The following is a 15,267-nucleotide window of genomic DNA, read 5'->3' on the forward strand; positions in this document are numbered from 1 at the left end:
ATATACACAATATGTTACATACGTATTATGTCTACCAGAATAGTGTTTTGTCACAATAGGAATTTAGTAAATATACATTGAATGAATGAATATGACACTTAACACCATATTCTAGCAGAGCCTGGTCATTGAAGAGTTACTCTTCCAAACTCTTCCCTTTCCTACCCTCCTTTTGAAAGCTAAGAAGATTTTCATCTTTCACCACCTGTTGTGAATTCTGGGGACAGGTAAATTCATTGGCCTACCCAAGTCTGAGCTCTAGATCTGAACCCCCATGAACCTGAGGGTGCACTGGGGAGAGAAAGGCTGACAACTGGACCCAGGGAATGTCAAGGCCACCCTAGGCTTGGAGGGACCGCTATGCCTCCAAGCCCCTCCCAGCGAGGGGGTTCCGAAGGGAGTCTAGGATGCTGCGTGGTTCCAGGTGATCTATTGCTTTCTCGAGTTTAAAGTTCAGAGGATCATGAAGTCCCACAGCTGGAAGGGGTGTTAATGACACTGCCTAGCCCAACTCTCTTAAAAAGAGGCCTACTCCTGACTCCTCAAATCAGATAAGACAGGCATAGGCTCTGACTGCTCCTTAAGTCTTAGCAATACTCTCTTTCCAGTTTTGCAGGGTGGCCCCCAGTTCCACTGCTTTTGTAACAGGTGGCCAGAAAGCTTGGGGTCCCGTGATAAGCGTTTCAGTTCTTTCCAGGATGGTTGGAAAAAAGGAAGGAAGGATGAATGAATGAGTGGGTGAGCGGATGGATGGATAGACGGATGGACAGATGGATGGATGGATGGATGGATGGGCCAGAGACTGGGAGCGGTAATCTCGGTCCGACGGGTCCGGGCCTCTCGGGAACCCCAGCCCTCCTCCCACCGCTTCTGCGCGCGGGCCGACTCGGAGACCTGAGGGAGGGTGCGAGCGAGCGGGGGCCCTGGGGCGGCGAGGGTGCGGGGAGGTGAGGACCGGGCGGTGGGGAGCGGAGGGGAGGGAGGGCCCTGGAGGCGGAGAGGAGGGACTGGCGGAGAGAGGGCCTGGTCGAGGGGCGGCGGGTGCCGCGGGAGCTCGGCGCGGCTGCAGCGCGGGCGGGCGCGGGGACACGATGTAGCCGCCGCCGCCTCCTCGCGGGCCGGGGCTGAGCCGCCGCCACAGTCGCCAGCGGAGCGGCCGCCTGGCGCGCCCGCGGCACGGTAGGATGGGCTGCGGCGGGAGCCGGGCGGATGCCATCGAGCCCCGTTACTACGAGAGCTGGACCCGGGAGACCGAATCCACCTGGCTCACCTACACCGACTCGGACGCGCCGCCCAGCGCCGCCGCCCCAGACAGCGTTCCCGACACGGGCGGCCTGCACGCAGGTAAGTGGCCCGGCGCCTGTAGAACCCCGCCCGCCTGCCCGCTTCCCCGGGCGTCTTGGCCGGGGCACGGAGAGAGGAGCCGGTTCCGCGAGGAACTGATGGCGCGGTGCGTGTGGCTGGGGGGAGGCAGAGGCAGGACTTGCCCGCTGACCCGCAGAGAGACGCAAGCCCAGGGCGCGGGGTCGACGGGAGCCCCTTACGGAAGGCTGCGCCGATCCCCCAGCTTCGGGGAGCCCAATGCTGCTTGGCCTGGCCAAGGCTTGCTCGCTGGTGGGCGAACGGGCGGGTGGGAAGACAGCCCACCTCCCCCTCACACCTGTACCTCAGCCACCCACCCCCTGATCCGCCTAGGCCGCCCCCGCCCCGCTTTGGCCCATCTGCCCCCACACCCCGCCATCCCTGCCACCTGCGTACCCAGCCGGGTGACTTCTGATCCATTGGCCACCTGGTGCCTCTCTCCCTGGATTTATAGACAAGGCGCCTGCCTGGGATCGCCTGGGTGGAGTCTTCTTGTCGCTCCCCCTTTTCCCCTTCTAAGAAATGAGCCCACTCTCGGGCGAGCTTCAAAGACCAGAATCCTCGTTCAGGTCAAAATAAATGCTTGCCCGCCCCATCGCTGGTTCCGCACTTTAACTTACTTTTCGAGCAGTTGTTTCATAGCAAAGGACTTCTCTCACTACCCCATGGTGTCCCAGTGCTTTATAGGAGGCAGGGCATACACGTGGGCTTTGACTATAAATTAAATACTGTTGCCTAGGTCATTCCCCATCCAGTAGAAATCTGATAGAAGGGGATGCAAAGAACTGCTGGTCAGGTCACAAGTCAGCATATTTTTTTAAAGCAGAGCAAATAATTATAGTGCAGAGATGCAAACTGTTGCCACAGACTGACCTTTAATCATAAACATATTGATGACATTAAAAGGAAAAAAACACCTCACTACTTTCACAGGGACGTTGTCCAAAGCTAGGTCAATATTTGGATAAAAATGTTTTAAGTGTTTCTTGACACACTGATGTTACTGGCATTTTTGAATAATGAAATCTAAAATGGAAAATAGGGTTAATTTGAGCATAATGTATCTTATATGGAGCAGGATGGAAATTGGAAGTACTTTTAAAAGGTTAAGAATCTTAAATCCATGCCTACTAAATAAGAGCTGTCACTTTAATCGAGAATAGGTTTCTCCATTTTTACGCACCAAAGCTGGCTCCTTTTCCATATTAGCTTTATGACTTGCTTTTATTTTAAAATTGAGGACTGTCTGTGAAAGCTGTACAAGGCATTATACTATATTTGTCTCTAGCTTTTCTGACTCACAGTGGCAGTCATAATGGTTATTTTGTATTGCCAGTGCTTTTAGCAAGTTACCAAATGGTGTGTTGTTTGAATTCAGTGTCAGCATCAAGATAGATATGAGCCTTCTAGAGGGACCTGACAAATGTTATATGTAACAGAGTTTCCCAAGGAGGTATGGTGCGTCTCAGCAGAGAGTCAAAGCCAGAGATGTCCTTCAAACAAATACGTGTGAAAAGATCTAGCATGAAAAAAAAAAGACAAAACAAACAAACAAACAAAAACCAACAACAAAAACCCCTAAGTACAGCTTTAAGGAATGGTTACCATGGTGACTGGGAGTATATGCGGTGTGTGTGTGTGTGTGTGTCTATGTGTGTGTATGCATGTGTATGGGTATGAAAGAGTTATTATGGGATGGCTATATATGTACATATATGTTCCTCACAACTTTTCTGACACTCCTTGATTTATTACTCTGCCATCCTAATTCATATCCCATTCATCATGAGATCTGGTCCCTACAACAGGTGGGGCCTGGGACAGACACATTCATGGTACTCTGCCAAACATGGGCCAGCCTTGCCGGACAGGTGGTCCTGAGGGCCTGCATCCTCCAGAGGAGGAGCTCCACTTTAGCCCCAGGACAGCACCCTGAAATTGGCAAGACGCTTGTATGGGCAGGGTCATTTTAATTCCCTAGGAATTTCTGTTAGCTTCAAAGGAGAGGGTATTTCTGAAGACCGAGATTAAATCAAGGCCTTCCTTGGGGGTGCACTAGCATTCCCTAGAGCCTTTGGGAGTGGCTTGACTCCTGTGGATTTTTCAGACTAGGAGCTGGTCATCTCTAGTCAGAATGGGTCATCTGAAAGCTACAGATCTCCTGGGTTTCAGCCACCCTGGGAGGTTGGCCAGGACCCTGTATTCCTTTCATCCTCTCTGCTCCTCACTCCTGCCTCACCCACCCCCTGCTAGTGCTTTACTCATGAATTTACCCCCAAGCTGCTGGGGGACACCTAATAGCCCCCAGTGGCTGTGTTGTGACAGGAAGCCAGAATGCCACTTTTTCCTGTTTATAGCAGTTGTTTTCTGACAGGGGAGGTGGGTAGGTGTAAATGAAAGAGCCCGATTCAGGAGAGACCAGACGGTAAAATCAACGAAAATGGCTTCACTACTAGAATTCTAGAGCTGGAGAAGGTCTCTGTAAGTCAGCCATGTGAGGCAAATGAGAATCTCAGGGGAATCATCCCTGTCTGCACACTCCTTCAACCGGTCACAGACTTTACCCTCAGTTTGCAAGAATCCCTTCTTTCTGGGACCCCAATAATTCTCCTTTGTTGTCAAACTGAAGCCACCTTTTCTCCTGGCTACTTCAATGTCAGGACTTGCAAGGGCCAGGGGTGAACCTAACTCATCTTTGCGTCTTCTGTGCTGAGCACACCTGGGACTTTGTAAAAGTTTTCAAAATGAATGGATACTCATCTAAACCTATCCTCCATTCTGTCAGCTCTTCCTAGATGCCCTTCTTCCTCTTCTTTGCAGTTCTTGCTACTGAGGTTTTCCCACTTGAATTAGTTTAGCCTAAATTCTCCCAAGGGCCTTTCTGATCTCACAACTTCTCTTAAAAACGTTCTCCCCAACTTTACCCTACTCCATTAAAACACCTGGTCCAACCCAAAGACTCCACTTCTTCTGTAGCCTACCTCAACTCACAACCTCATTTCCACAACCACATCTGTCCAAGAAAAGTCCCATTTGAACATATCTGCTTTTAAATCTCACTTATTTCTCCGAGCCCAATCCAGATTGAGGATGTGTCACATGACAGGCGTTCGGCAAATATTTGCTGAATGAATTCTGAATTTTACTGCAGATAGTGAGGGGGCATATTTTTCTGCCAGTTCCACGAAGAAGAGCATTTCTTGCCTCTTCTCCTTACTCAAAAAGGGATCATGAGCCTGTGGTTCTTGTTTCTGGAGATCATCTCCACTACCCAGTGAAACTGAATTAAGTTTTTAGATTTTACTCTTATACAGGCTAGAATTTAAGACATAGCTGAAGTCACTGAATCTGATATCCATTGCTTTCCTGTGTCACCAAAGCCTGTCCCTCTGTTACAGAAGGAAATTAAATTGGTCTGACATAATTTAATCCTCATAAAATCAGTCTGCTGGATTGATATTTAATTCTGTTGCCTGGTGGGGGTCTCCAAGGAGAAAGGAAGTCTCTGAGGTTGCCATGACCCACCCTAGCTCAGCCATTCCATACATCAACAATTTCCTAGCTTCACCTCAGTGTGATCACAAGCTCCATAAATTGCATCCTTAAGCATTCCCTTTTCTCTAATTTCTCCAGAGAAAACATTTCAAAATTTTCTAAAGAACTTCTACTTTACATTTTTAAATTGCTAAATAATTGCTTTAGTATAATAGAGGTTTGCAGAATTACAGACAGCAAAATGATTTGATTTACCTAAATAAACTGAAAGATAGTCAAATAAAATGGAGAGCATTTAATATTACCATTACCCATCATTTATTAATGACTTACCAGGGACCTGGTGCTTTATTGGGCACTTTACATTTTTTCATTGAATCATTACTGCAGGAATGAGGCAGGAACTATTACCACCCTCTTTTACAAGCGGGGAAATGAGGCTTGAAGTCTGCAAGTAACTTTTTGCAGTTCAGGCCTGAAATCTAGCTCTATCCTGTTCCAAAGGCTATCCTCCTAAATACTGTCTTCCTGATTAATGGGGGATAGGCTATGAAATTCTTGATTTTACAGCTCATGAAACTCAAAGTCAAGTCTGATCTCTTGATATTCTGCTTTGATCTCAGACAGCACAATTGTCTTCTGCATCATCTCTGAGGAGGGACTTTTCCCTAGGGAAGGAGACCCTCCCATACCTTTGTGGTGCAGTTCTCTTGTGAGGCTCTTCCTGCTGCCTTGTAATTTCTACCTGGTGAGCTCCAGACCTGTGTGATCAAGTCTTGCACAGATAGCTCTTTCAATATTTGAAGATGTCTATCATATCTCTTACCATTGGTCTTCTAGCCTAAACACATGCAGTTCCTTCAATCACTTCTCACACCTCATGTAGGCCTGACTACGTTCTCTAAATATACTACTCAGTTTGTCAAAGTTCCTCTTGATACAAGGGACCTATGGTTAATTCCAAGCTGCTGATGGCAGTGGAATGGCATAGGGCAATACGAGGTGTTCTATGATGTCACTGAATAAACCTCTCTTGGTGCACGTAAAATCAGGTTAGGATTTGTTTGCTTTCCTGCACTTGCTGTTGTAGCCATATTACCTTGATGACTCACGTTAAGCTTATAATTAGCTAAAACCCTTAGATCTTTCTTTACAATCAGATTTAAGTTTTATGACATCAAGGACATTGTGTTTTTTTCTGCTATGTACCCAGCACTTGGCACAGTGACTAGAAGATAGGTGGCACTCCATAAACATTTGTTGAGCAAATGAATCTTTCCTTATGAATCCTAAGTTGGTATGATTGGTTTCAGTAACCCAAATATGGAATTTTTGCATTTACTTCTGTTCAATGTCATCTTACTGGTTTCAGGTTAATATTTAAATTTGCCGACCTTGATTCATCTTGATAGAGCTATGAAAACAATATTCTAGGTCTTTGTTTCCCTGTGTTGATAGACTAAGATAAAAGACATGTCTTTTTTTGCTCTTTTGTTCACTGAATAGACATATGGCACAAAGATGACCTGAAGAAGTTACTATTATAGGGAAGACAGACATAAAGGTGGACACCGTTCAGGTCATCATGTTCATGGTCCATGTTAGAAGGGCATGGTGAAAAGCATTAGAGGCATTCAGGAACTAAGCAGTTTGTTCTGCCGGGGCAGGGGTCAGTATATATACAGACCCCTGCAGGCGCCCAGCAGAAGAAGTGGGACTGTCCCAGCCAGCACTCCCACTTTGGAGAGGAACAGGAAGTTGGCCTGGCTGGCCTGACTCCATCCCCAAGAGTGAGGCACCTGTGGAGAGGGAAGCCAGGGCTTTCTGGTGGATAAATCCCCTCCACACACACCCCAGCTCCCTAGACTTACCTGTTACCACCTGTGGTTCCATCTTTGAATAATTATCGACTAATGTTCACTCCCCTCAGGGATGACTATTAGGTTTGGTAAGGCAAGGTGTCTGTTGGGCTAGCTAAGGGGTTATTTCACTCACAATCTTATCCCTGTACCTAACGCTGTCCCGGGCTATATTAGGAGCCCGAGTCATCTCTCATAAATGAATAAATATCCTAAAACTTGTGTTTGTTAATTTCTTCTTGTAGGCCCCAGAGATGATGTTCTCTCTCCTCATCAGTTCCCTCTGTTCAACTTTTTGTTGTCTGTCTGATTGGCTGCATAGTAAGGAAACGTCCCCACCTTCCTTACATCTCTTTTGCCAAACACAAGCCTCTTTGTTATAAGTTGTTTTTTTAAAATCACTGCAAGAGACAGGTGGTAACAAACCTAGGCAGTTCGTAAAGGTTTAGGAAGCCTCATGTTCCCAAGGCCCTTGTCTCCTGGGCAGAGTATCACGTTGTGCCATTGGCTCTCCAGGCACTGAGAGAGTCCAGTGATGGTGCCCGCCACACTGCATTGCCAGGGCTCGGTCATGCCTCTGTCTCTCTAGTTAGTCTGTGAGTTCTTCCAGGTTGGGGACTACATTGTTGACATTTGCATGCCTGGCATCTACCACATGTTTGTTGAATGACTGTGAAAATGTAAATGGATGAATGATCTAGCTATGTAAATGAAGCCTAGTCCATCATTCTTATAATCTCTTTCCTGAGTCTCATCTTAGATGCTTTTGTCTTATATATCAGTCCATTGAACCTTGTCTTCATTGGACATTAGATAAAGCAATTTCAACTCTAGCCAAAGATGAAATTAAGGTGACTTCACTGCAGGGTATAGTAGCATCCTAAGTGCATTCCAGAATTTCCTCCAGAATATGTAGAAAGAATGAATAAGACCTACTATTTGATAGCACAATAGGGTGACAATAGTCAATACTAACTTATTTGTTGTATGTGTGTGTACCTACATCTATATATTTTTTTTCCCTGAGACGGAGTTTCACTCTTGTTGCCCAGGCTGGAGTGCAATGGCGCGATTTTGGCTCACTGCAGCCTCCACCTCCTGGGTTCAAGTGATTCTCCTGCCTTAGCCTCCCGAGTAGCTGGAATTATAGGCGCGTGCCACCATGCCCAGCTAATTTTTGTAGTTTAGTAGAAACAGGGTTTCGCCACGTTGGCTAGGCTGGTCTTGATCTCCTGATCTTGTGATCTGCCTGATCCCTCCCAAAATGCTGGGATTACAGGTGTGAGCCACTGTGCCTGGCCACTTAATTGTATATTTTAAAATAACTTAAAGAGTGTAATTGGATTGTTTGTAACTCAAAGGATAAATGCAGATTTTTTTTTTCTGCAAAAAACACTGCAGTTTTTTTTTTTTGTTTGTTTGTTTTTTTAATAGGCTCTGGTGGGAAGAAGCTAGTCTTCTTTGAGTCAGCAAGGAGTCTTTTCCTGGCTCATCCTGCACTCAGCAATCCCTCAGGTTTTGGTTCCTGGAGGTCCTACCTTCACCCTGGGATCTGTGCACCTGTGATCCACAACATCTTCCTGCTGATAAGGCCATTCTGCCCTTGTGAAGTTGGAGGTCTGAGGCTGTTCTTAGACAATGGTGCTGGGCTATTCATCCCAGGAGCCCTCCCATGTCGGCCCACAGCTTCAAGCCACTCTCAGCAGACCTTTGGCCTCTGCTGCAAAATCCTATCCCTGTGAGGACTCCTTCAGAGCTTCTCTGGCCAGTCTATATGCCACATTTGCTCTTCTCTGTAGAGCAGACTCCATGGGTTTGCCCTGAGCCCAATCGTGATGTAGCTCCTGCTAGCTTGGCTACCAGGAACACTTACTTCCTCACATGCCTGACTCCCATTCTGTCTCATGCCCAACCACAGCCATCTGTCTTGAGATAAAGCTCTTTTAGAATGTTGTTATGGGCTGATATGTGTTCCCCTGCAATTCATATGTTGAAGCCCTAACTGCCCCTCTACCCCCATACCTTAAAATGTGACCTTATTTGGAAAGAGAATCTTTAAAGAGGTAATCAAGTTGAAATGAGTTCATTAAGATGGGCCCTAATCCAGAATGACTGGTGTCCTTATGAAAAGGGGAAATTTGGAGACAGAGACAGACACACAGGGAGAACTCCATGTGAAGATGAAGGCAGAGACCAGTGATGCTGCCACCAGCCAGGGAGCACCAAAATCCGCTGAAAACCAGGCTCAGAGAGAGGTAGGGGACAGATTCTCCCTCAGGGCCTCCAGAAGGAACCAACCCTGCTGATATCTTTTTTCATTTTTAATTTTTGTGGGTACATATTAAGCATATGTATTTGTGGAGTACATGAGATGTTTTGATACAGGCATGCAGTGTGAAATAAGTACGTGATGGAGAATGGGGTATCCATCCCCTCAAGCATTTATCTTTTGAGTTACTAACAATCCAGTTATACTTTGTTATTTTAAACTGTACAATTAAATTATTGACTATAGCCACCCTATTGTGCTATCAGATAGTAAGTCTCATTCATTCTTTCTGCCTTTTTTTTAAATTCTATAAGCGGCCTGCTGATAGCTTGGTCTTCGATTTCTAGCCTCCAGAACTGGGAGACAGACAGTAGGTTTCTGTGGTTTAAGCCATGCAGTTTGTGGTAGTTTGTTATGGCAGTCCTAGCAAACTAATGGTAACTGTGTTTACGGGCACAAACACTGTGAACATTCGGAAATAATAAAAGAGATGGATTTCCACTGTTGCTTCCTCACACTTTTTTCTGAGATTGGATCTATTTCCTTGCTGTTTAGATTCAAATAGCATTTATTGAGCATTTACTATATGCAAGAATTTTTCTTTTTGACATTAGTTTATATCACTCTCTGAAATAACCTCATGAACCATTGTTACCACCACTTGCCAGATGAGGAACTGGGATTCAGTGAGATGAAGAGACTGAGCCAAGCCACCAGCTCAGAAGTGGAAAAGCCAGGATTAGAATTCAGGTCTCTTTTTTCTGAATCCAGGGTAGGGTCCATTGTGCTGTGCTGCTACGAACCAATGTAGTACCCCCCTCCCAGCCCACCGCATCTGCCTTGGGCTTTTCTGGAAATATTAACCATTTAGCGTGGGAGCCTCCTGCTACACTAAATGCTTAATATTTTCAGAAAATTTATTTGGAAAGAGAAAAAATTCTCTTTCCAATAAATTATAAGGCTGAGTCCCACAGCTCTGCAGCACTTACACTGCCCTCTTCCTGTGCTGAGTACTCGTGCCGCTCCGATCTCCATCTCCGTAGAAAGGGCGGCAGGAGGTACCCCGGGAATCACCTGCATCCCAATCACCTGACAGGCCCATTAAACAGGAGCAGTCTTTGGGCAGAATCATATATTTTTTCTGGTTTCGAATGCAGAGCATGCTCCTTATTAAACGTTTAGAGAGTATAGAAAAAGCACACAGAGGAAAATAATTCCTCTGTTAGCATTTAGGTTTCATCTTTCGGGTCCCATGAAGATGGTGCTGTATTTACATCTTACATGAAGGTGATGTTTAAAGTTCAGGGCAGGGGAATGGGAAAAATTCCTCAAACTGCTTGGAAGCTCAAAAACCAAGAAAAATTATTTTTTATTCCTTTTTTGTATTTAGGAAACTACTATGGAAGTAGTGGGAGCCCAAGTCTCGCTTGAATGGAGTAAAAGAAAGGGGAGAGGTAATGGAGAAGTAAAGGGATTTTTCTTTCTTTTTTTTCTTTCAATACTGAGCAAACATCCTTGAATTCAGGCAAATTATATACTAGGTAAATGTACATGTGACTCCACTGTATGTGATTCTCCATGTTTCCCTCCTACGTCCCCCTCAAGCCCCCATAATAGGCTCAGGCTGAGTATGCTGTTTTGTATTTTTCCTAGCTGTTTTCTGGGATTTAGTCTCTTTTTTATTAGTCTGTTTTCATGTTGCTGATAAAGACATACCGGAGATAGGGTAATTTATAGGGAAAAAGAAGTTTAATGGACTCACAGTTTCATGTGACTGAGGAAGCCTCACAATCATGGTGGAAGGCAAAAGGCACATCTCACATGGCAGCAGACAAGAGAAGAGACCTTGTACAGGGAAACTTCCCTTTATAAAACCCTCAGATCTCATGAGACTTTTATCTTGAGAATAGCATGGGAAAACCCTGCCCCCATGATTCAATTATTTCCCACCAGGTCCCTCCCACAACACGTGCAAACTGTGGGAGCTACAATTCAAGATGAGATTTGGGTGGGGATGCAGCCAAATCATATCATGATATAGAAACATGGCCGTCTGTGTGTGTGTGTGTGTGGGTGTGCATGTCTGGGTGTGTGTGTGTGTGTGTGTGTGTGTGCAGGGACCAGCTTTCTGAGTCTCAAATGCCCATGAGGTCAGACAGGTTGGCTGCCCCAAGTGGTACAAGCTGTTGCTGGTACCACTCCATACACTTCCAGCTCCAAGTGTCTGTGTCAGATGGGGTAGGTATCTAGTGTCTGCCTACACCTCACCATGTGGCTTCTGTGTAATGAAGCAAAGCCAAAAGCTGGGGTAGGTTTTTCTTAATCTAACCTAATCTGCTCTAAATGATGACAACTTCTCCTAGATTCTGGGGTTAGGTCGCCTACCAGTCTTCACTTGTGGTGATGTTGTGAGTCTTGGTCTTTTTCTATGTCTTCATGGCCATTTTAGTGGGCAGTTAGGCAAAGCTGATGCCCTTTGACCTGGAAATGCAACCCAGGGATTCTTGACTTTCTTATCTAACCCATTGTCCTGAATTCGGATACAGCCACACCCACAGGATCACTCGGCTAGATCTGGTCTCTGTTTATAATTCTGTACACTTCCTCCCCAACTGGTGAGCCAGCTTCTCATGAGCATCATGAACTTGGGTCCCTGGACCTTGACCTGCTCTCTTCATCCATCATCCTCCCTGTTACTTTGTTTGGAGATAATATAACAGTTCAGTTGTTAAGGAATTTTATTTTATTTTATTTTATTTTTGAGATGGAGTCTCACTCTATCACCCAGGCTGGAGTGCAGTGGCATGATCTTGGCTCACTGCAACCTCCATCTCCTGAGTTCACGTGATTCTTCTGCCTCAGCCTCCCAAGTAGCTGGGACTACAGGCATCCACCACGCCCGGCTAATTTTTTGTATTTTTAGTAGAGATGGGGTTTCATTGTGTTAGCCAGGATGGTCTGGCTCTCCTGACCTTGTGATCCACCTGCCTCAGCCTCCCAAAGTGCTGGGATTACAGGTGTGAGCCACTGCACCTGGGCTAGGAAATTGATTTTAACAACAGACATTTATCAGCTGTGTGACCCTGAGCAAGCTTCTTCATCTTTCTGGGTTTCAGTTTCCACACTGTAGGATGGGACTCATTGAAAAATTAATGCATTCATAAGTACAAAGCGCCTAGCGTTTCAGCTATGCATTCTAGCAGCCAGGATCCCCTCACATCCTCAAGTTTGCACCAGGCTTGTCATGCTGATCTCAAACCTTGGGTCACCCTTCCCTTCTGTTCCTTACACCCTTATTTTGGAGCTGCCCAGCATTTCTGGAAAAAGTCATGAATATTGTGATTGCACCTATGAGCAATTCATGCTCTAGAACAATGATCTCACCACCTCTCGGCAATTCTGTTCATTCCTATTAATATGCAGTGACAGACCCCATATAATAGCTCCCAATGCTATCCTATACTTTCCTTCTGAATACCAAAAAAATCACAGACTTGCTGTGAATTCTCCCATTTTTTCCCAGTCACCCACCACACGTCCTTCTTGTCATCTGAAGGTTTCTAAACATCTTTAGCCATCCTTTCCTCCTAGTCTGTCCGTTTGAATTCTAAGTGCACTGACAAGGTTGCTCCTTGTTGTAACCATATATAGGAACCCCACAGGCAGCTCCATTTGGATGAAGGTCTACTCTGCCTCTCCATGGGCCCTCCCCAAGCCCAAGCCACATCTGTCTTCCACTTGAACATCTGCCACAGCCAGCTTCCATTCACGCCCTTGACAATTCATTCTTCATGTCATAGGCAGAATGATCTTTTAAAAATATATGTAAGGTCTTGTCACTCTCTTGTTTAATGCCTTCTGATAGCTTCCTGTTCTACTATATGTAGAATAAAATCCCAGTCCCTTCCTTGGCCTCTGGGGGCCTGCATGACGAGGTCCCTGCTGCTTTTTCAGCATGATTTCATTGTTTACTCTGTTCTGCCTTTGCTCAGAGTGTTCCGGCCATGCTTGATTCCCCTCTGTTCTCTGAATACATGGATCCCTTTCCTGACACCAGCCTTCACACTTGCTGGAATGTGTTTCCTCCCTGCACTTGGCCCCCTCTGTGTGGTTAACTCTTCTTCACCCTTTGGCTCTCTGTTCAGACGTCACCTCCTCGGAGAGATTAGCCTTCCTCAGTGGCCGTCTTGTCATTTCCTTCCTTACACCACAGCCTATCATTGTCTTGCTCATGTACTATTTATTTCTTGATGCTCTGGCTCCATGAGGTCAAGGGTTTGACAGACTCATCCACTGTTAAAGTCCAAGTGCTTAGAATAGTGCCCAGCAGAGTAGGCACTCAGTGGATGTTTGCTGAATGAAGAGAACCCCCCTCCCCTTTTGTGCCAGTTAGAGATTGCATCTGGCTGCCTGAACAGAAACCAACTCCAGGAATGGGATTTAGCCCATGGAAGGTCTGCACAGAGGTCTGGAGGTCGGCGGCCACACCCAGTCATGGACTCTGTTGAGGAGCTGGGCTCCTTTGGGTTTATTGCTCTGTCATCCTTAGTGTGTGGATTTCATCCTCATGGCTGCAAGATGCTGTACCATCTTATTTCAGATGGGAAGAAGGAGAAGGACAGAAAGGGGAATTCTGCCTGATCTGTTCATTATCTCTAAAATGACAATTTTCCTAGAACCCAGTAAACTTTGCTTGGGTCTCACTGATCAGAACTGTGTGACATAGGTGTCCTGGGCTGCAAAGGTGTCTAGGAACTCAGGACTTTTAGCTTTTTACCCTATATTGACCAAGCATTGAATGTGGGCTTCCCCAGCAAGAGGATGTGACCTTGAGTGAGGTCATTTCCTTCCACACAGGGAACTTTCATGCTACCCTAAAAGTATCAGGGTCCTCTTGGCAAAGGAAAAATGGGGAGAGCAGATACTGGGTGGGCTGCTAAAAGAGGGGTCACATCTTTCATCCTAAAGCTGTGGTCAGAGAGGAGAGAAGATTTGCAGGAACAAGAGAGAAGGGGGAAGGAATTAGGTAGGTGAGGAGGGAGAGGAAGTTCTGCCAGAAACCAAGGTTTCTGTAAAACTGCTAGTATTACAGCTTTGCCATAACAACAATAATGATATTGTTTTCAATATTTTCATGTGTCAAGTAAGTTCATAAGGTGAACATTTTCTGGAAAAGCTACATGAGCTAATATTGAAATAATTTTTAAAATAATGCTGCAATACCTTAAACTTAAATCTTTTAGAATGGTCTTTTAACTTCAGACTGTGCTGTGTACCTGAAATGCATGGTGGACATTCCCTGTTCTCTGCCTCATTTACCTGCAAGGTTAATGCCAACCAGAGACTGATGTGCCAGCTAATATTCCACGGCACCAATTTCCAGTTAGTGGGAACATTTGTGGAAGTTTGCGTGCAGGGTCACGCTGATGATCAGGCTGGGAAGTTTTGTTGGAGAAGCAGCTCACAGCCAACTGGCAAATTTAAAAAGCTGACAGTGTTTTCTGTGGAAGTTCAAAAAACCCAGCCTGCTGCTGTCTCTAGGGCTTGTAGATTTTAGGGCATGAAGAAACTGAAAAGGCTTGCAGAAAACGGCAGGGTAGTTTGGGAAACTGGTCACCATAACAACAGGGCATCGCAGCGGTTACAATGGAAGTGGAGATGTCCTGTGCACCCTTTCATGAGAGGAATGATTCAGCCTTAAGCACCTCAGTAAGCAACTGGTGTGTTTGAAACCAAGGCCACATTAAACGATTATCTCCAAGAATCACTTTTCAAGGGCAGTCTTCATAGCAGTCAGGTTCAGACTTTCTTGCTGGGGTGATAAGTGATGATGTACAAGCACAAACAAGCTACGATCTCATGGTGTGGCTTCCATTAATTGGGTGCTCAGCATGTGCCGGGCTTTGCAGATTTATTACCTAACTCTGCTATTTCTGTTTTACGAATGGAGGGAGTCAGAGCAGTGGGATGGCTTGTCTAAGTGTACATGGGCTGTGAGCAGCTGGGTGAGGTTTGGAACTCAGGTCTGTCTCATTCTGAGCCCTGTGGTCTTTCCTGTACACCAGCCTCTTTGCAGATTGCTAGCTTCTGTCCTCACTGCCTTTCACCAAGCCATCTGCAACAGCTTTTGGACTGGTCTTCCCGCCCCTAGTCACTCCCACTCCAATCCCCTTCGCATTATTGCCAGGTGAATATTCCCCAAGTACAGCTGGGATCATTATTGTGTTATTCTTCTACTCAAAGCCTTTCATGATTTCCCACTATCTACAGAATGCAAATGTC

At 45.8% G+C, this 15,267-nt stretch overlaps 1 protein-coding gene across 3 annotated transcripts in view; it reads left to right on the plus strand.

Annotated features, from left to right (window-relative positions):
• BAALC (BAALC binder of MAP3K1 and KLF4) overlaps positions 1-15,267 on the plus strand; it is a 132,925-nt gene that overhangs the window by 46,043 nt on the left and 71,615 nt on the right. Inside the window, exon 1 of one of the 3 annotated variants that reach the window (XM_017528924.2) lies at positions 205-1,344. The exons of 1 other annotated variant lie outside the window; for it this stretch is intronic. In XM_017528924.2, coding sequence (XP_017384413.1) covers positions 1,185-1,344 — 160 coding nt within the window. In that variant the 5' untranslated portion in view covers positions 205-1,184. Of the gene's footprint in view, positions 1-204; positions 1,345-15,267 lie in introns of those variants that run through there. One more of the 3 variants, XM_017528923.2, reaches the window with a different exon arrangement.

This window comes from Cebus imitator, unplaced genomic scaffold (genome assembly GCF_001604975.1).
Source record: "Cebus imitator isolate Cc_AM_T3 unplaced genomic scaffold, Cebus_imitator-1.0 Scaffold56, whole genome shotgun sequence".
Taxonomy (NCBI): Eukaryota; Metazoa; Chordata; class Mammalia; order Primates; family Cebidae; genus Cebus; species Cebus imitator.